The 22983-nt window shown below is 38.6% G+C and overlaps 1 protein-coding gene across 5 annotated transcripts in view; it reads left to right on the forward strand.

Moving 5' to 3' along the window:
* LOC111873908 overlaps positions 1-22983 on the forward strand; it is a 115860-nt gene that overhangs the window by 33231 nt on the left and 59646 nt on the right. For all 5 annotated transcript variants that reach the window (XR_002844453.2, XM_023868987.2, XM_023868989.2 and 2 more), the window contains one exon: positions 19440-19537. Coding sequence is in view for 4 of the 5 variants with exons in the window: in XM_023868987.2 (XP_023724755.1) it covers positions 19440-19537 (98 nt within the window). In the remaining variant the exon portion in view is untranslated. The remainder of the gene's footprint in view (positions 1-19439; positions 19538-22983) is intronic.

Below are 22983 nucleotides of genomic sequence, written 5' to 3' on the forward strand. Positions count from 1 at the left end.
TTGGCAGTTGCAGAATAATGGCAAGAAAAGGATTAGACTCTGCAAAGCAGACTTCATGTGTGCTGCACTGTAATAATCCGTTACCAGGATACGACTAGTGAAGACTGAGAACCCTAGTGTTTTCGTAATGGTGAAATACGAAGTGGGTATATCAGCGATAGCGCTGTAATTGCCTGCAGTTCAGAGTACTGTGTATAAGGTGCCAAGAAATCCAATCATCCAATTCAAAACCCGTCTATAAATCTCACGCAAACCCCTACACGTGACAGTATTATTGTCAAATCAATACTGATTAGACCGAAGGAGCGTGCAGTACGCTAAATGATGTGGGAAATGGGTACAGGCCTAAAAATTAAGGCGGAAGAGCCGAAGTTGTAGAGATGCTTTGCAACACACAAGCACAAACAAGTGTAGAATATTAAAATATGTCTTCAAATGATGGTTTATATTTGGACTGACTTGAATTGCCTTACGATAGAAGAAAGGTGGTTCTTAAACAAATTGGTGTAAGATGTGAACCACTCTCGTCTTGCTGAAAATAGTAACTAATAGCGTGATCTCGAACATTCGGTTTCCAAAAATGAATGAGATTATCTGACTACCTGAGCGTCTATTGCTTTCCCAAGAAGGAGCCTCTTACACGGGAAAACAATAGTCACTGCTATCATTAAAAGGCTATGACACTAAGAATGTATGGCATATATAAAAGTCAAAGTCACATTGCGACTGACGGTCAGTCAGTAAGTCTTGGCGTCGAGCCCCATGTGGGGCTTATGAAGAGATATTTATTACTGTTCGACAGTAAAGATTTTGTTTCTGTGGGGCGCCCTCTCTGACGAGAGGACTGGTCTGTCTTTTGTATATGCTGCTGGTCCTTGTCAGTGCAGTCTTTCTTGAGTCCGATTTCCTTAGTACTCGCGACCATATTTTAATGTCTCACATTTGAGACTTCCATTTTCGTCGCCTCCTACGACTCGCAGGGTCACGGTGGAGATATTCGACCCCGCCTCCACACGGGTTTCGTCGTATATAAAAAGGTTTGACGCATATTTATAGAAGAAATCGGAGGTTTTCACAGCTGGAATATTAAGATTGTTGTTTTATAACTTTGGTCTGTCACAATTTTCTCTAGAAGCTGTTCAGGAATTCTAAACACTGATATTTCAGCCGTTAGCGCAATGGGTTGCGAGCAGGATGTTTGAAGTTCTTTTTCCGACAGAGACGAGATATTTTCTCTTCTTTACAGTGTCAGAACCTTTTCTAGGTCATCCCCAAACTCCAATTGAATGAACGCCTGTGTCTTTTTTCCTGGATAAAGCGGCCGGGAAGTGAAACAGACCAATCTCCTCAATGTAGTGTCGAGGTCAAGACTTGTGGAGCTATATCTCCACTCCTCCATACATCTTCATGGTATCCTGCTTAATTAAGCACAGGAACAAATTTACCTTATCTTAGTCCTGCGTATAAAGTGACCTAATAATTAGAAGTTGTTTTTATGCACTTATTGCAAAGAACGCCTGAAAGTGTACATGCTAGTTTGTGCTTTAATCGATTATTATTTTATTATTATTATTATTATTATTATTATTATTATTATTATTATTATTATTATTATTATTATTATTATTATTATTATTATTATTATTATTATTATTATTATTATTATTATTATTATTATTATTATTATTATTATTATTATTATTATTATTATTATTATTATTATTATTATTATTATTATTATTATTATTATTATTATTATTATTATTATTATTATTATTATTATTATTATTATTATTATTATTATTATTATTATTATTATTATTATTATTATTATTATTATTATTATTATTATTATTATTATTATTATTATTATTATTATTATTATTATTATTATTATTATTATTATTATTATTATTATTATTATTATTATTATTATTATTATTATTATTATTATTATTATTATTATTATTATTATTATTATTATTATTATTATTATTATTATTATTATTATTATTATTATTATTATTATTATTATTATTATTATTATTATTATTATTATTATTATTATTATTATTATTATTATTATTATTATTATTATTATTATTATTATCATCATCATCTTTATTCATGCTGTGTTATTAATATAGACTATCATTTTTGTATTTTGTTTTTTAATTATTTTTCTGTATTTCCCTATTGGCTCTAGCTTTGTAATTGGCCTCTGTGCTGTTAAGTTTGCACGTAAATAAACACGAATTTAATTGAATTGAATTATTAATACAGAACACTGAACCGGTCACGCTTTACTTTCTAGATTCTCAGATATCGAATTCTCGAAATAAGCTGCGGTGAACTAGGGCTTTACTGGCCATTTTTGTGTTACTCTTGCCAAAACGTGTCGATCACAGTGGCCACGTGGTCTAAGGCATGCGAGGGACACCAGGATCGTGGTTTCGAATCCTACTTGAGCCATGGATGTGGGTGTGCGTTTATTCTCTATTTGTGTTGTTCTTTGCGCAGATAACGGCCTTGCGATATGCTGATCCCCGGTCAAAAGAGTCCTATCGGCTGTGTAAAAAGATCAAGAAACAGAAAAGGCGGCCAAGGTCCAACACAAGGCTGTAGAGCCATGATAGATTTCCAAAACGCGCCGTATTGAAAGTGAACTTGGCCCTGTGCTTAAGTAAAGACGCGTCCTGAATATGAATGGGGGGATGGAGGTATGTGTCCAGGTTAATTTCGACACTATATGAAAGCGACTAGACAGCTTCAAGCTCCTGTCGCCTTACCTTAGTTGAAAGATCTCCACATCCAGAGGATAAGAGAGAAATTTCTTTTGCTCTTGCTGGGAATCGAACGCTGATTCCTCGATCGTACATCCTGCAGCCTAGTCGTTATATCGACTGTGTGACTGCAGGAGATTATAACTGAAACGCGTCGCTGTAATGAGCAGTGCCTCTTACTAGCTTTTCAATTCAATAACTTTCAAAATCCAGTTAAGTAACACTGCTCATTAAGGTGACATGTTTCAGTATTAATAATTTTAACTATACATTTGTAATAAATCCCCATGCGGCGGTTAGCATCATGGAATATAGAATCAGGGTATACGATTATTTTGTGACTGTTAATATCCAGGAATTAGTGTCTCGTTGTCAAGGAAACGCCAATAGAAACTGTGTAATACTGGATTTAGTCAGCATGTAATTGATATGAATCCTGCATTCACTCAACATGAATGCATAGCGCGTTAGTGAATGGTAATGAAATTTAATCTCTTTGCATGGGTAAAGAAGAGAAATACGGACGTTCACAGAACCACATGCACTGCCTGCATTCTCACAACAAGAAATGATATATTGAGAAAAATGCAAAATTGAAATAGGAAATTGATACACAATATTAAATTCCTCCGTCCAACTGTAATGTAACATGGCAACAACTACAGAGGCTGCTTAGCGTCGATATAATAAAATGGACGATAATATAATACAAATTGGAGAGAAAATGGAAGCGAGCAGCAGTCTATTTGAAAAACTCTTCCGTCACAACGTCCCTGGAGATACAAAGAAAAATTACACCAGCTTAAATTTCAGAACAAGAACTTGCAGAGTTTTCCTTTCCGATGACAAACCGGATACGTGTATGGCATTAGTTACCGAGATTTAATTTTTTATTTTGGATACCATTCATCCGGACACCCTGTATATAAAAGACACGCTAAAAGAAATAAGTTAACACACGCTTCACCTTCGATGTTTAGTGACAAATTCGCTGACACAAATATTACGGGTGTAGTTTGAATATCGGCATGTAAGAGAAGGCCCCTGCTGTCACCATTTCTTACTCCGAGGCTTGAACAATCAGCTGTGAGCAATTTCGGTTATCATATAATTCAGACTAGACATAATAAGATGTAATTCTCATATTTTTCGTTAATTTTATGGCGGTTTTATTCAGGTAGAACATGTTCTGCTGCGTTGACTAGGACACTTGTCACACAACTTTCTGTAACCTTAACCTTCCGTAACCGAGCTGAGTAATTACATCTTTTAATGTAATTACATTATAGCGTAACTAGAGGATTTGGTTCACCATCGAGTAGCGTAGTTGGTTGAGGCACTGGATACAATACTGAACCACTTTCATCCACCTCTCATCTTCACCACCTTTTCGCCTCCCCTTTATGTTCAAATTCAAGTTTATCTTCTAAGTGGCCAATTTCCAGTAAGTCTCTCCATCAAAATTCTGTAAGTATCTCTTCTCGCCCTTCCGAGGTAGACCTACATGACTAGCCAACTGTAATTTCCCCTATTTTACTACTCCCTCCGTATCATGTGAAATGTATATTTATTACTTTTAGGTGCAAATACACGTATTGTCCCAAGAATTTCCATATCCTACTTACATTATAGTTGTATGCTATTTGTAGAACTGTATAATATTCCAATTTTCGTAAGTTACTTCTTGTCTTGTCGTATATTCTCCCGTATTCAATTTGGCAACAAGGCTTTCCCTCAATTTCATTTTCCCCTATACTGTATGCAGAGCTCCGTTCCTTCTCTCCATTTACAAAAGGACACGTGAGCCGGTATAGCGACTGGCTACGTGATGGACGACCTAGAGTTCGGAGTTCGAGTTCCGGTAGGGTCAAGAATTTTCACTTCTCCATGTCGTCCAGACCGGCTCTAGGGGTCCACCCAACCTCCTACCCAATAGGTATCGGAAGCTCTTCCTGGGGGGGTTAAGCGGCCGGGGCATGAAGCTGACCACTCACCTTCAGCTAGTACCGAGGTAAAAAAAGTGTTAATGAGTTAATCACAGGGACAACTTTAAATTTTACATGTTTTTATTTATATCTGTACTTCCCCCCCCCCTTGGCACTACAGCCCCAGTGGGCCTAGGCCTACCTCCATGAACTCCGTTCATTTCGGTTTTTCTAGATCTTACACATACGGTAGGACTCCTTTGGCGGGTGATCAGCTCGTCGCAAGGCCTCTACCTGTACTTCTCCATCTCGAAATGATGAAGAGTAGGATGGGTACTGACGGGGAGCGGCAGGCAGATGGGGACAGCTTTTATATACCTAGGGTTTTCTAACGTATACTACGCCCCATGTTTACTCTAGTGTCATAAACTAAGGGCCGCGGTTCGTCCCCCACTTCGTGTCATTCTAAGTCATTTATGGCTACAAAATATCAGCGAACTAAACTGGGAAGACATTATATACTGGACAGCAGATGCAGTTCATAAACAGGAAATTGCTATGACAATTTTCAGCAATTTACTTTCAAATACTTAAGCAGCAATTTTATACGGGTATTTTTGAGAATATTAAAATGTCATGTCAGTAGATTCACAAGCGCTGTAGCATACTGAAATGTCTGTTTTCATGTGCTCGTATACCCTTTTTCATTAATATATTATTACAGACTCAGCATGTCTCCAAACAAGGCAATAGCAATGTTGGGGTACGCAGTTGGTTATTTAGATGGAGGGGATGATAATAATAATAATTTTGCATAGACACAGGCAGCTCCTAACACTATAAACCCTTATGAGCTTCAGTCTATCAACACAATGTTCATACATTCACGTCAGCCTGTGAGAGACCAGTGGTAGCATGATTAGTATTATGATTAATAACCCGATTATGAATCAGACCAATTTTTAAGCATGTGAAAACTGAGTAGTCAAGTATTTCCCGATGTTCTAATGAATATTTAGCGTAGTAGGTATAGCAACTGGCTATGGGCTGGACGAACAAGGGGTCGGAGATCGAGTCCCGGTAGGGTCAAGAATTTTCACTTCTCCAATCTTCCAGACCGGCTTTGGGGTCCAGCCAATCTCCCATACAATGGATACCGGAGGAACTTTCACGGGGGTAAAGCGGCCGGGACGTGAAGCTGACCAATCACCTCCAACTAGTGCTGAGGTCAAGAAAATATGGATCTATACATCCACTCCCCCATACGCCTTCATGGCGTAGTGCTTAATTAGTTAAACACAGAGGCAAGTTTACCTTTTTACCTAGTGGATATATCTACGCAATTCTCAGAGGATATTGTTGACCGTTATGTTAAAAGTTTTAAGTGCACCATGGTAAAATAATGTTGTTCTTTAGAGTTATGACACCGTTTATACTTGTAGGTGGATACCAACGTTTAAGTAGAAAAACATAATCTTCATCTTCAGGGTATGCTGGAGATGGAGGTATTTCGTACTTCCGAAACGTCGGTACTCATGCGCCAGTTATCGCCGGGTCTCCTAACATGACGCATGCCTGCATCACAGCCAGTATTTGAAACACCTGAGTAGCAATATCTGTTCTTAACAAGCTGGGAAGCCCTTAATTGATCTGTATGACGGTTATGAAGAGCTGATGCTTTATTTTGTAGTGTATCGCATTTAAATTCTAGTGAAAGCTGACGGCTGACCACATATATGTTCCTTAAGAAATATACGCGGTTTTTAAACTTACTTACTTATGGAGCTGAACCCTTCTTGAGGAGAAACCAAATCTGGAGCTACTCAAGAATACCTCAGTTTCATTACCGTGTTCACAAGAGCCCTCCACTGGTCCCTATCCTGAGCCAGATCTATCCAATCCATACCATCCCATTCTCTCTCTCTAAGATCCATTTTAATATTGTTGGCCCACCTACGCCTTCGTCTTTCCAGCGGTCTCCTTCCTTCTGGCTTTCCCACCAATATCCTATATGCATTCCTAATCTCCCCCATTCGTGCTACATGCCCTGCCCACCTCATCCTTCTTGACTTGATCATTCTAATTATACTTGGAAAAGAGTACAAGTTATAAAGCTCCACATTATGCAGCTTTCTCCAACCTCCTGTCACTTCATCCCTCTTCGGTCCAAATATTCTCAACACCCCGTTCTCAAACACCATAGTCTATGTACCTCCGTTAATATCAGAGACAAAGTTTCACACCCATGCAGAACCACAGACAAAATTACAGTTTTTATATTCTAATTTTGCCGGTCACGGTAGCCGAGCGGTCTAAGGCACGCACTGTCTTCGCTCGCTCGGAAGCCGGGATCGTGTGTTCGAATCCCACTCAGGGCATGGATGTTTGTGTGCGTTTTTCTGTGTGTGTGTACAGGTAGAGGCCTTACGACGAGCTGATCACCCGCCCAAGAAGTCCTACCGTATGTTTAAGATCTAGAAAAGCCGAAGTGAACGGAGACGTTCATGGAGGTAGGCGTAGGCCCACTGGTGCTGTAGTGCCAAGGGGAAAAAATATTCTAATTTTAATGTTTTTAGACAGCAGACGAGAAGACAACACGTTCTGTACTGAATGGAAGCAAGCATTTCCGAACGCGGTTTTTAAACATGTAAGAAAAATATATATATAGGACACGAGGTTCTCACAGCGGTGGTAATGAAACTCCTATATTCTGGAATATAAGGCAGCATGGCCCGCTGAATGTCAACAGACATTTGGGGAGGAACATGTAGCTCCCGTCTGGAACCAGCGTAGAGCGACATGTCATCCAGATTGCATAACTTTTTACATAGTTTTCACATGTTTATATGTCACTATTTTCACAATGGCCATCGGCTCATTTCATTCCAACGAGGTCTAGGAGCCGTCACATAATGAACAGCAACAAGGAAAATTAGATTACAGAGCTCGTTAAGTGTTTGTTATGGAAAGTGTTTCTGGAAATGCTTCGGGCCCTCTGCCTCGGAATCTTCCCGCATCTCCGTTTCCAGGGATAGCTTCATTAGCAGTGCTGTGAACTTCTTCACACATAGCAGCCATTTTATCCAGGACTTCAATTTACGAACTCTGAATTTAACATCCTGTACAAAGAAATATTTTGAATTAATATAGTTCAAATGTACTCTCATATTCCGTGGAAGATTACGGTCTTCCCAGATGTGGCGCCGTATGTTCTTGAAGATAGGTACTCACGTTTCGTGGAAAACCCTTGCCACCGTATTCAGAGTAGATCTGTTTTGAAGTAGCAGGAAGTAGGTTCATACGAAAAGTTAGAACATCACCGAATTACAGGGCGCCACATCTTATAGACCACAATATTAATACTTACCCAAGAGAGAACGTCAGGTCTCAAATTTTACCCAAGTTTTTGTTTTCCTGAACTCCATCAGACTTAGCAATGGAAACACATGCGTCCAAGAAATACAGTTTTGGAATAAATTCCTTACTTACCTACTCATTTATTTACTTAATGCTTGGTTTTACGTTTCCGGTCTAGAAAACCTAATTAACGCCTGTGGGGATTCGTTGCGCTGACAACGCGACACCTCTATCCGCTAAAGTTGGCACTAACTCAGCGGACAAGCGGCGGTCGCTCTGTCGGTATAGTTCGATTGCGGACTAATACCACGTTGTTTTTTAGGGGAGTTCTACGGTTCTCTAAGAACCCTGGCCTCCTTTAAGACAGACGCAAAATCTTCCCCCCTCATGTGTATTCTACTTTTATCTTTTAAATTTCAGCTCTCGTAAATCATTCTCTACCTTATCCAGTCATCTCAATATGTGTCACCCTTTGTTTCTCCTACTCCAAATTTATTTTCAGTACAGTAGCTCAACATAAATAAAATAACTTTCCGAATTTGCATATACTGACATTGACATCGACACTAACTAAGATGTTGACTAGTATCAGCTGTTGCAGGTTTTGTGTCCATATAAAATCTACATTAGTTTTATTATTCAGCAGTTCACAAAGTCGTAACTCTCTTTAGACACATTATTTCTTAATGTAAACGCACCGAAAGTCCATAAATATGGTTGGACAGAAATATACAGCTGCAAGAAAATTTAATATTGCATTATCAGTAGGTTATTGTGAACAGTGAAACACGCATTTAAGAAGCTGTTTCACAAATGAAATGAGCCCGATTTGTGTTGCTCTAAAAACACAAGCAAGTTAAGACCTGAAGGGCTGTCTTTCAAATGCGGATTAGCTCACTATTGATGGTGCAATGGAGATAACGAGGACCACTTACCTACTTACCTACTTACCTACTTACTTACTTACTTACTTACTTACTTAGCCGCGCCATAGCTCAAGCGGGTAGTCGCTGGCTTCCCACCGCGGCGGCCCCGGTTCGATCCCGGGTCTGGTCAAGTGGGATTTGTGGTGGACAAAGTGGCGCTGGGGCAGGTTTTCTCCGAGTACTTTGGTTTCCTCTGCCAATCTTCATTCCACCAATTGCTCCACAATCACCCTCACATATCATCTGGGACCGGTACAGTAGGCCAGAAGTTGCCGCAGTACAAGGGACTTAGTCCCACCCCACTAGCAATAAAAAAACTTACTTAATTACTTACTTATGGAGCCGAACCTTTATTGAGAAAAAGCCAAATCTGCAGCTACTCAAGAATTTCCCAGCATTTTTTGGAACCCGAAGGTTTATTACCGTTTTCACAAGATCCCTACACTGGTCCCTATCCTCATCCAGATCAATCCAATCCATACCATCCCATCCTATCTCTCTAAGATCCATTTTAATATTGTCCAACTACCTGCGCATTGGTCTTTCCAGTGGTCTCTTTCCTTCTGGTTTTCCAAGCAATATCTTATATGCATTCCTCTTCTCTTCCATTCATGCTACATGCCCTAGCCACCTCACAACCAGTTGTTTCACATCATCGTCATAGACCAACATCTGATGTGCCCCGTTTAATTTCAGTCCAACCTTGTTTTCCTGGAACTTACTAATGGTATATTCTAAAGCAAATTTGAAAGCAATGGCGATAAAGCATCTTCTTGAACGAGGACCACTTGTCATTTTAATAAATGTTGATGACAATTTGGCATCAGGTAACCAGTTTCATCCCTATGCTGTCACTGATGATAATCTTCTTACATGTTAAGAAAAATAGCATCTACATTGTATCTGTACCTGATGACCTATATCATCTGTATGCAAGTTTTCGCACGTGACGGAAACCACTCCCTCTGACAACACAGCGCTTTCAGCCTAATGTCATCATTCTAGAATAAAAGAGAGGCTTGCGATATTCTTATGTGAGCGAGTTTGTGCGTCCGCTACTTTCGCATGTTTTCATTTCCAACCATCAATAACAACATGGCGACTGAGTGAACTTCTGGAGCGGGATAGATATTATCGCTTTAAAATCAGAGATTGAACAATTCTGTGGCAGCAGACATCTAAGAAATATAATTTTTTTGGCAAAATCATTTTATTTTTAATTTAATTATTCATATATATTATGTCGTCTGTATATGAATTCATAAATTTAAAATTAATAGAATATATTTTCAAGTGTCCGGGGTTCAGTGGTTAATAATTGTGGATTGTTGATTTGATGATTAGTTCACTCATTCAACTCCTTCTGGATCACGAATCCCTCACTGTTGTCTGCATCTTGCACTTCTGGTATTATCTCGTGTTGTGTTCTTCTTCTTGTGTGTGCTGTCGTATTCCGTCTTCACTCAGAGAGTCAGAGTTACTTAACGACTCACACTTTACCGCCCGTCAGTTCCTCTTGACGACAAGCCCCTTGAGTTCACGACCTGTAACTTCATTTTCCAACCGAACATTTGCGGTTATAGCCCTTATGTAACATTCTCTCTGGCGAAAGGAAGGTTCTATCGTTTACGACTGCTGCTGGTCCTCGTCAGCACAGTCATTCACAGGTCCGAGGTCCGCGGAACTCATTATCATGTTTAACTGCCACAGATTCTAGATTCCCCTAACATTGATGGCCAGGTTCCCATATGTATACACCCTACGAACAGTGTGGCCCGGTTATACCCCCATGCACTGGGTGAACAAACTGTCTTCACATCTGCACCTCTCAGTCTGTTATATTCGGCAGTCGGATGGTCTAGACGGCACTATCTCGAAGGGTTCTGTTTCGCGTTTTCGATGCAACGGTCTCCAGCGTACTGGTTGCCACGGCAACTGAAGCGGTTTCGTATCCGCTACTTAGGAAACTGCTACGCGAAACTCCGCTCAGCAGGTGGGGGGATCGTGACTTTCAGGCGTCGCGTCACAATATGTTACATAATCGCATAATCAAATATAATTATATTGATGAGCTCTGTATCAAATGATATTGGTTCTACTGTCTCATATGCAACAAGTCTTTCTATAGAACTTATTAAAAATATTCACTTAAAAGTTTTGCATGTCATATAATTTTTAAAAGTTTTCACTACATATTTCGAACAATATGATCATCATCAGATGTTTAAAATTATAATTGAGGAAACTGCCGTGCCTCGTTGTCATGGCTTCGGTTATTAATTTTTAATGTATGGTCCCTTCTCTGCGCATGTGCATTCCAAGCGACGGGTTGTTCTTCCTTTTGTGTTATGCTATGTGTCCTATTTTACGAATACTGGCTGAGCTGGATTGATTCTAGCTTTTGTAATGTGTATACGTCTCTATCTGGTGTTTACCTCTGGTAATACTTCAAATATAATGTTATAGATGTCAGTAAGCGAAGCCAAGATAACAGAAATGTAGCAGTTTCCTCAATTATAATTTTACAAACCTGATGATGATCATATTGATGGAATCATATATTGAAAACCTTTAAAAAGTTAAAAGTTATATGATATGCAAAACTTTTAAGTGAATAACTTTAATAAATGTTACAGAAAGACTTGTTGCACGTGAGTTGGTGGAACCAGTAACACTTCATAATAAGCGATGTGCAGCAGAATGCTGCAATATGATATGGTGAATTCTGTTTTAGTGATTTGCTAGTTTAAACACAGTAAGGTCTTATTGTAAGAAGAAATTTATATGCGAAGCCTAGCAAATGTCGAATTTACATCCGCACAGCAAATATCGAATTTATATCTAACTGAAACTCAAGTTTTATCGCTTGTATTGTAGTTACATGCGGCAGGTAGTTTGACCTATATTAGTGATAACATTAATTTTCATTTACAACTGTACTATAAAATCGGGTATAATTTCAGGTTGAAGCCGTAAAGCCTAGGAGAACCTACTAATGAGGACCCGTATGTCTGTTATACGCCCGATACGCGACAATATGTATATATTCTTTTGAAATTTTATATACATATTCCGATGCAAATATGATCGAGTTATCGTCTATGTGAATTATAACCAGTTCCGGTAAATTTTAAAAATAATTGTCACAATTTGGGGTGTGACTGTAAACGGGGGTTTGGATTGGTGGATTGATTTATTGACCACTTACACATACAACTAGAAATTATAAACAATTACAGCGCCACCGCTAAACTCCACACTTTTCAATTCATCAACAGCATCAGCTAAGCCTTTCTCCATCCTACTGTGTCTTCATCAGCCGTTCCCTGGTAACGACATCTAACAGTGGAGATTCTTCAGCTTAACGAGCTGAAGTTATATCTTTACAGCCTCCCGTGTAGAATTCAACTGAACTCATTGTTAAAGTCAAAGTCACCTTGCGACTGGCGGTTGCAATGATTGGAAGGATTATTTCATGTGTTAAATATGGCAACCATGCGAAACGTTAAGAAAATTCATGGAAAAAATGTCTATAATATCGTAAATTATGCGCAGAAATATATCACTAATCATTACTAATTACTACATTATAGATTTAAGAATTTGAAGGACAGTATTACGTCATAAGTTACAATCAGAACGTCTTCTTTCTACGTCTGTTGTTGATTCAGCTCATGTTTTGTGCTACTGACTGACAATGTAACTAAAGAATTCCTTCCTTTCATACTATTGCTAGTGTGACAGACCAGAATGAGCCAAGTCAAATTCCTTTGCAATAACTTTTCCCTTACGGTTGAAATACTTTTCCTGTGTCACAACGAAGAGCTACGCCAAACAACCCATTACACGTAAGGCGTTATCATTGACACGAGCCTTCAGATCCCAAGTGAGACGCAGTTACAATTCTGTGAGTTACGATGTTTAATCATATCCACCTCTCATTACCCAGCAGAACTCCTATTTAACTATGGGACTAGGATAATAGCTACTCAAAAATGTGTTCCGTGTTACATGCTGGAAAGTTTCCATGAAATCGTAATTCATCTCTGCATCCTTGATATTGTTTACCCGGCAAAATATTAATCATTTTCCTCTTCTTGCGAAAACTTCCGCCTCAGGCCACAGACAATTATCTGATTGCTATTGCTTTATCTGCCATTTTTATTCTTCGTGTCGTAAAAGACGTAAATATCTTTGTTGTTTGTCTTATCAGAACTGCCTTTCCCGTAACCTTACACTGGGAAATATTATTTCACCGCCCCAAATAAACGATAATCGTGCCAGGCACCGAATATTGCAAGGCTCTGTAATATTCCACTGAAGCATTACTTTCACGTAAGAGATTTTAATATTACCCAGAGAAGGAGCCACAAGCCGGTTACAGAGGCTCAGTGGTGTAAGTTGTGCTGGGACGAGGTTGTCCCACATATTGTGATCGCAATAACAAATCCCGTTCAGAACATGAAATTTTGCCAGAAGATGGAGGCCACAAAGGTCTGATCCACTGTTCAAGGAGTGTTACTGGGTGTCTAAGAGATACATTGTATCAGAAATTAATCTGCAAAACTAACACCCAAAGAAGAAGAAACTGTGCCTCCTTGAGACATGAGGTTCTTTTACGTGCTTAAAGGTATGACACGGGACCCACGGCATAGAAGTCCCTCCCGGAGGACTTGTTCCCTGAATTTTTCCGCCCTTAAAAATTCCATGACCTCCGCCGGGTTTGAACACGCGTGCCATGAGTCATGAGGATCACTGGAAGCAGTCCTCGAGATTATAATTATTATTATTATTGTATGCTGCTCTATTTGAAACTCAAATTCTCACATTGTGGTTTTGTCTGTGTATGTTTGCTTCTGTATCTTATTCATGCCGTGTAATTAATATAGACTATCATTTCTGTGTTTTGTTTTATAATTATTTTTGTGTATTTCTCTGTTCGTGCTAGCTTTGTAATTGGCCTCTGTGCTGTTAAGTTTGCACGTAAATAAACATGAATTGAATTGAATTATCATTATTTGAAGACACACAGAATTTCGGTTAATTTTTGCATCTACAAAGTTTTTTAAAATGTCCACCTCAATCTATATAGAAACAACTTTTGAATTTTATATTGTAATGACAATGGGACCATCTTGTTCCAGAATAATTTTACAGAAGCATTGCTCATTCTTTAAGTAGAGAGAGTAAAATTTTAACTTTCCATAAACAGTCCAACTATTGTCACGCGTTAGAGACCAGACGTATGGTTTTGTTGTGGTCTTGTGGTTCATAATTACAAATAACTGTAACAGTTGGCCGCACCATAGCTCAAGCAGTTAGTCGCTGGCTTCCCACCGCAGCTACCCGGGTTCGATCCCGGATCTGGTCAAGTGGGATTTGTGGTGAACTAAGTGACGCTGGGGTGGGTTTTCTCCGAGTACTTCAGTTTCCCTTGTCAATCTTCATTCAACCAAATTCTTCATCACATTCACCCGGGGCAGGCTACAGTAAGCCAATCAGTGGTCGCCGTGCCGAGTGGACCCAGTTTGACTTAAAAAATCTATGACAGTTTCATGGATCTACATACTCTATAGATTACTACTTCAAACACTAAAATTTCTATGCTTTCGCCATGCGTTGCTAGGTAACGGCTGTTCAGTATGGGGATTCTTCAACTGCTCCGTGCTAATTTCCTTACTGGATGTGCGACTGTCTCACAAGTAACTCATGACTGCAGCTCCTAGCCATGACTGGCTAACTTTAGAGTGAGAGTCAGAGTTATTTTACGACTGGCGGTCTACGGCCAGTCAGTTCGTCTTGGCGCCAAGTCTCTTGAGGCTCACGACAAGTGATTTTATGTTGCAGCTGAACCCTTGCGGTCATAGTCCATATGTGATATCCTCCCTCACGAGAGGAACAGGCTTCACCTTTGTTAAGTGTATGTATCGCACACAGAGCACATTATTGAAAGTTATTCCTTTTCACTACACATAAGTCCTCTGACAGTCCTGGCTTTGCAAAGCAGATCACGTCTATCTTAGTTACATTGCGCTACAACGGCAGCTTAGTCACTTGAACGGTCGTAAGCTTGATCGCCACAAGTTTAACTGACTAAATTAAAGTCAAATTCACATTGTGACTGATGGTCAGTAATTCTTGGTGTCGAGCCCCATTTGGGGCTCATGATCAGATACTAGTTCTGTTTGAGAGTTACTGTCCTGTCCCTATGGGGCGCTCTCTCTGACGAGAGGACGTGTCTGTCTTTTGTCAGAGTAATAAGTCAGTTGTCAGTATGTACAAAAGTTTTACATTTTACAAGTTAATAAAGTACATATATACAATAAATACAGGGTCTCGCTACATAGCCTCTGCATGCACCGCAGAGAAGACATGTATTTCATCAGGTCCTCTATTGTTGCGTGCATATCAATTGTTGCGGACAAGGTTTATTGAGCCGTTGCCTAGCAACGGCTCTCTCTTCCAGCTCGAATATTCCGCCTTTCATGTGTCTTGTCATAGTAGATTGAATATGTAATAGTAGTCATTACTAGAGCATATTGTATAGTAATAAGAGCATGATTTCAAAACAATTTTGAATTCTTTAAAATTTTTTGGGATATTAATAATACTTTGAGTAGACAGCCTTAAGGCAGAACGTCCTATATATTCAAGTAGGACTTCAGCATGGCGCTCCAAAGGGTCGTCGATTAGAGATTACACAATTTATTACCAAACTTCACGAAATCAATAACAAATTTATATCTGAACAATATATATGCTGAAAATATTCTAGGCAGAACTGCAGTATATATTTAGGTTAGGCAGCCAGTGGAATACGACGGGGTATAAACGTCAGAGATTAAGAATGTGGAAGTACGAGTAGTGACGGCAGTATCCGGGCGGCTGTTACAGACTACGAGTGCTAAATATTTACCAGTCACTCCTTAACGTGAGCTATAAAAGCAAAATCCTTACACGTCTATAAGCGAATAAGTTTATTATTCTTGATCCATGTTATGATGCTTTGAAAACTGCAGAGCTCATATATAATCAAACAAAATACTATACACCCATTTTCACTTGTGAAGATTTGTACTTTTTAAAGATATTAACCTAGATGTTCAGTTTTACCAATAGGCACTGAGGAGTAACACGGAAAAAATCAGTCATGGTATTCTGGGTCTTTAACCGAGATTCGAAAAGGGTTTTTCTAAAAGACGATGTACGAATTGTAACCACTGCTTCATTTTCATACTGTGAAAAATATTTGTACAACTGCAGAATAACTTGTATTAAAAAAAATCATTCGCGTATTGTTAATTATAAAATTACACTGAAAAGGATTCAGAATAAATTATAATGAACTCTTTTGTTTCCATGGAACTTTTTCAGCTTAGTAACTTCAATGATAGGCAGAAGTTTCACGTGGGTTTCTGGAACAGTGAGAGATACTGTAGATCCAAACGAGCTTAAGTTAAATTCACTAAATTATTACTGAAGTTTATTAAATAAACAAGGAAAATAAATCTGAAAATTGTAGTTGCATATCATCCTAATAAATTTTTGCTTCTGTCGTATGAAATTCGTAAAAAGAAACAGAGAGAGGCAGGCGAAAACCATTTGACATGAGAAGTAATTTTTTACATAAAATGCTAACTTGATTTTTCTTAACCCTTTGAAGCCAGGTGGTTAATACTATCACATATCTGGGGTTTGTGTGACTAATAAGACGGGTTTCAGATTTGATGATCGAATTTATGGGACTTTTATCCAGCTAGTTACAACAGTTCACACTGTTTGACACACTGTCATCTTCTTCGACTGAGGACTCCAGTGGTACTATTATGATTTTCATATGAACTCCGTTGTACCCCTTCAATTATGATCTGAACTACGACTGACTGTATCCACTTATAACTCCTCGACAAGGACCCCACGGAAAACACAGTCTTCTTTTGTCAAGAATGCATGTTTCTTGGTCCCTTACTTTCCAGTGGATGTCCTTCGATTGTTTAGAGCGTATTTTTGGGAATGTGTTTAAAGAACTGTTGTCTAGCAACGGGCATATGCGTCACAATATGAATACCAACTGCCTTAACATACTAAAACCCTTCACTATGCTTACAGAGTGAGTAGGTGTACGATTATTTCTAGAGATTCTATTTCCCCTACACATTATTGGCCGATTGGGTTTCATAGTGGAGAAGTAATGTGTTTCCTGTGAGGTACGAACTGAGAGCTTATATACTATATATTCCGAAGAACTTAAGTACTCAACTGACGTTAACAATTGCAGAAACAGACTTATTCTGCACCACCTCAAGCCACTTTTCGCAGTCTAATGCTAGAGACTGAGATCAAACCAAGAGATTTTTTTGTTTATGGATATTTTTATGCTGGATTGTAAAGTTTCAATGACTAGCTTCACGTCTGTTTCTGCGTCCACTTATAAAAGGACCAAAACTGCGAGATCTAGTTTGACTAAACACGGTATGATATACTTACAATATAAATTATCGAACATTTTTTTGTTTCCTTTGTTTCCTATATTTTAAAGTTTACGTCGCTTAAGAAAGTGAATTAAATTGAATTTGAGGTTCTCACAGCAACTTATGTAAAAATGTTCTAACTTCTGGTATATAACGTCTTTTAAGCTGAAGTTCAGCCGACGTTTCGAATGAACTTATCCCCGCAATCTTCAGGTAAGAGGTAAGCAACATACGAGCATGAGACAGGCAGCAATAGCTTATATTTCAAGGACTCCGCAGAGTCTTCATTGGACTGTACGGCGTTATATTCCAGAAAATAAAACTCTTTATTTTAAATTACAATTTAAATAATTTAAGTTCTTCCATATATTTTTATTGAACTTGATCTTCTGCACGAATATTACGAAATTCCTTGAATGAATTTCGTTCTAAGGGCAAATTTGCCAGGCTAAATACGTCCAACTAGATTTGTCACTATTTGTTAAGAATGTAACTAATAACGGTGAGATGTTTTCTGAATTTTAACAGATAGCAATAGTAGCTATTATTTTCTCCCCAACGTTTCAATTGCCACCTGTACATCACCTATTGATAGCGTCGCTATCAGAACCGTAAGCAGTAATTTGATAACAGTCTAGATAATAGGCTGAAGGATTCAGTTATTCAGTATAGAGGGGGTGGGTTTCCCCATGCACAGCGACTAATAGTCTATTGTACGTCCCCCTTTAATTTCTACTGTCGCCATACCCTACCGATACTGGTGCCCTCTATCTCCCCTTTCTGCCAGCGATGTCGGCCCTCTACTGGCAGTGGTACCCGATAACTCTCCTCTTTCTGCCAGCCAAGTCGGCCCTCTGCTGGCATTGGTATCGATAACTTCCCCATCTACCGGAGGCATTGGAAACTACTTGGGCGGGAAACATTTTGCCTAATTTTGTTCATAGACCTCCCTCCAGGAGGACTTGTTCCCTGAATTTTTCCGCCCTTAAAAATTCTACGACATCCGCCGGGTTTGAACCCGCGTACCACGAATCATGAGGTGGGAACGTTACCCCTAAACTACGGAGGCCGCTATGGCTGAAGGATACGACGGACTTCTCTGTGTGGGTAGAGGGGGGCAAAGTGTCTTTCCCTCAGAGTAACATTTAATTTAATTTATTCTCAATTTGGGTTCCCTACGAAAAATATCAGGATTCTGAAAAGTGAAATAACAAGGCAAATGAACTAATTCCATGGAGCTGAGCCGCCAGTTGTTCAGATACTCAAGAATTTCCCAATATTTAATCGATATCTGGCAATTTATTCGTTTTCAACTTTGTAACCGCAATTTCAACCTCAAAAGGGCTAGGATCAGATACTAACAGCTCAGCTCTATATATTTTTATCTACCTAACATCACAGACACTATATAGATTCAATAACTGAGAGAAGTAGTTCTTCTACCCATTCAAAATATTGTGGGATTCTTCAAGCAGAACACCATTCTCATCCTTCACTAATACAAGTTACTTCTATGTTCTTAATCATTCTTAAATTCATTTATTCCTTTAAACAGGTCTTTAATTTTCTTGCTCTTACTGTTCACTGCAAGCTCATTAATTTTATTCCCGAAATTCCTGCTGACTTCACGTTTTATTGTTTTCAAGATATCCCCATTTGTTTTGCCTTGTTCTTATAACTGTTGCAATTTTGTCTGTATCCTTCGGTCTAATAATGCTGAACATCCTTTGTCAAGCCATAGCTTATGCTTCTTCATTTCGTAACAACGTAGATTTTCTTTGGCTGAAATATGGCAATTCTATTGATGAAATGTGGGAAATGGTAAGATAACAGTTTCTCGGGTACAGTGGGTCTTTAATTAAACACGTGACTCCAGTTCGATATTGCTGTCCAACCGAATTTAAGGTTAAGGCGGAAGACTCGTCAGTTGCATTCATATCAGTGCACCTTAAATTATTTTATTTTTGTTGCTTCTAGGTGACAATTGCCACGGATCTAGGGAAAGTGGTGACGCAAATGCAGCTGGAAAGATCTGAAGTAGCCTTCTTTATATTCACCAATGGCAGCACTTTACGGTAAGTGGAGTTGCCCTCTCTGCGCATGCCTGTGTGTACTTGACGCAATTAGCGTCACCACTTCTGCTATATGGCCGCTTGTTGAGAGTGATCCAGATGTCATGGAATGTCAAAGAGCAAGGATAAATATTGTTAAGAATTATAATTTTTGGAATGTGAAGTTGTGTGACTACTACAGAAGTCACTCTTCTAGCCTAAAGGTGGAGTACAAGAAGACAGCAAATTTCAGACATTTTTGAGAGAGCGCTTTCTACCAAACTATATGTATATGAGGCAGTAATCTCCATTATTACAGCCCAGATAATCCAAAAACTCACAGATGTATAGCAATGATCCCTGCGCGGACCACAGGAAACAATGCTCCTATATTTTCAAGAATTCGTGTTTATTTTACCATTACTTAACAACTGATCTACAGGCTACATGCCTATCGTACGTATATTGCAGTGTCCCTCTTCAATACGGAACTGCAGATTAAAGAACTTATGGAAAGTCTTGAGTGTGATTTATTATGGTACATACTGTGAGCTGAAACTGGGTCAGAATTCTTCGTTTGGCGTCCAAATTATAATCCCGTAGTTACTAATTTGTGTTTGGACGCTGATTACTTGGTAGAGAATTTCTTCATGTTTTGTAAGACGTTGCCATCAAGACGTTTCTCTACAGAGAGCGAACAGAATTGTGTAATGTGCATGGAGACCCTTCTGAAAAATACAAGCGCACTCAAGACTTCAGGAGCTCTACTCTTTGAAGCCTTTGAAGATAAACACTGTTCTCAGTATACCACAATTCGTGGATTAAAGAATTACTCTCTTCTTCGAACCAGAAGTACGTAAGTTTGTAAGCACACTTTAAAAGCAACTTACTCTGAACATTATCCTTTTTAATCTGAATATTCATGTACTTCGACCCTTTAAAACCCAGTTTATGTAGAGCGCTTGCTTTAAAATATTAAAAACTCGACATTTTTCTAAAAGAGATCGTATTTTCATACAGTTATCAGAATAAAAATCTATCGTTTCTCTAAATTATATTAATCAATTTTTTCTTTTTTATGCTAGTGAGGTGGGACTAAGTCCCTTGTACTGCGTCCACTTCTGGCCTATTGTACCAGCCCTAGATGGTAGGTGAGGGTGATTGTGGAGCAATTGGTGGAATGAAGATTGGCAGGGGAAACCGAATTACTCAGAGAAAACCTGCCCCAGCGCCATTTTGTCCACCACAAATCCCACTTCACCAGACCCGGGATCGAACCCGAGCCGCCGCGGTGGGAAGCCAGCGACTAACAGCTTGAGCTATGGCGCGGCCTATTAATCACTTAGTTTTTGTAATAAAGAAGTAGCATGTTTTCTATGAGGTAGGATATACATTTTCTGTGATGTTTAAAATAAATTCGTTGTCCAGAAGTTTAAGAAGCAAGTACAGTATTCTGGAAAATTAATGGAAATCTGTTTCGTAGAATGATAGCCAAGTTTCCTGCTTAATTTACTTTACTTTAATCCCTTCCGTTCTGAATTTTAGATAATAATTTAGAGCATAACGTTTACTCTGTACCCCACATTCTTTCGTATTCATTACCTCTGCATCCTCCGATCACGCTTTGTTTATTTTTTCTCTTTAATTCTCACATTAAAGAGGAATTATTTTCCAAACAGCATTAGTTAATATTCCTAATATGGTGGCAGAAATCTGGCGGCGCATGCGCGTAAGCATGGCATGAAAAAGAAACTTTCAGAGTTTTTCTTTCCGATGACATAAACTGGATAATTGTATGACAATTACTTCCAGAGAAAAGAAATTTTTGTTTTGGATACCTGTCATCCTGACACTCGGTAGATACGAATATCAAATATCATGAACAGCTAGCCATATAACTCAATGTAACACTTGCTTTCTCGAAAAGATCCGTCATTGATGAATAGTTTTATGTCATGATACATTTCAAATAAATGGGTTAGAAATGTTCCACTAGATAGCCAATACATTTCAGAATGTAAGGTCATAATATATATATCAATTTTAAAGCGACTTCGGAAAATTAAAACTCATTGCTTTATCCCGCTAAACTTTCCATTTTCTGTTACCCCTTTTGCTTCCTGTAATGGCAGCAGTGAGCCCATTTGACAGTTTGCTTGAGAGCTCGGCTATCATGAGTTCACACACTGTACCTTCCTGACATCTACAGTGCTCCACATCTATTGACACCTCGCATTTCGGCCATATATTCCCATTTCCAGCTAAAAAACTTTTAAATTATTTAAAATTTTCCCACTAGGATGATGCGGTGGCAATATCTGGCAGAATAAGTTATAACATTTTCATCAATTTTACCAACGGATTCATGCTATGTGACTGTAAGCAAAACAGCATAGTCTGAAACGTCCTTTCTTTCATTTATTTATGAAGAAATATTTGTTTGTGCTGCTTTTTCACTAGCTGCAGCATTATCAGCCCTGTGTTTAATGCTCTACTTCACGTCGGTATTGAATAATAAAACCGAATTACAATCTTCTGTTGCTTCCAGCACTGTACGTATAATTGCTTTAGCGGCAGGTGGAGTTACTTCCTCTGATATTGCATGTGGTTTTCCGGTCTCTGCTATGGAGTAAGCCACTTCAAACGAAACTAAAAAAAAAGGATTTTAATTTTAAAAAAATGCTATATTTTATATTGACATTTCCTTTTCACAAAATTCTAGTTGTTTCCTATGAAAATATTCAGAAGTTTAATGTGATATTTATGTTTAATTTGCACATACCTGGGGAATATGGCTTCATTCTCTCATTGGATTATGTTTTTATAACAGATAATGTATTATAGTTTTTTCTCTATCTATGTATATGTATTCGAAGTATATGCAGTGTATATCCAAAAGTTGTTATATACTGTGACATGTCAACGCATTACTAGGCAACGGCTCCTTGAACACCTCACGATATGCGAAAACAGCAATAACACGAATGTTTATATCTCATTGCTAGGACTAACGCGATAGTTCTCACGTGACTTATTTTCTGTGTGGTCTGCGTTACGCAACAATAGAACTGTGCTTTCTGCTCTTTCCGCTCAGCGATTATACTTATATAACACGAGTCCGCATGCAGCTAAGCAGAGTCCAGTAGCGTTCAGCAGTTGAGAGTACAAAATATCACAAGTAGGGTGGTATGCGTGACGAATAACGGGGTTCTAGATCGGATAAAGGGACTTATTGGCACTTCGGTTACAATCTCTCTTAATTACAATTAATACAGCGCTGTCCTTGATACACACTTTCCTGTTCACTTTTGCATAGGCACTAGGATTCTCAGCTTCCACTAGTCGTCTCCTGGAAACGGATCTGAAACACAGAAATTATCGCTTCAAATCACTATAAATTCTTCTTGTCTTCAGATATTTTGTACTCCTCTGTCCTAATCTGTACTCAACAAATCTTCAATTCACTAATG

The sequence above is a fragment of the Cryptotermes secundus genome, unplaced genomic scaffold (assembly GCF_002891405.2).
Source record: "Cryptotermes secundus unplaced genomic scaffold, Csec_1.0 scaffold597, whole genome shotgun sequence".
NCBI lineage: Eukaryota > Metazoa > Arthropoda > Insecta > Blattodea > Kalotermitidae > Cryptotermes > Cryptotermes secundus.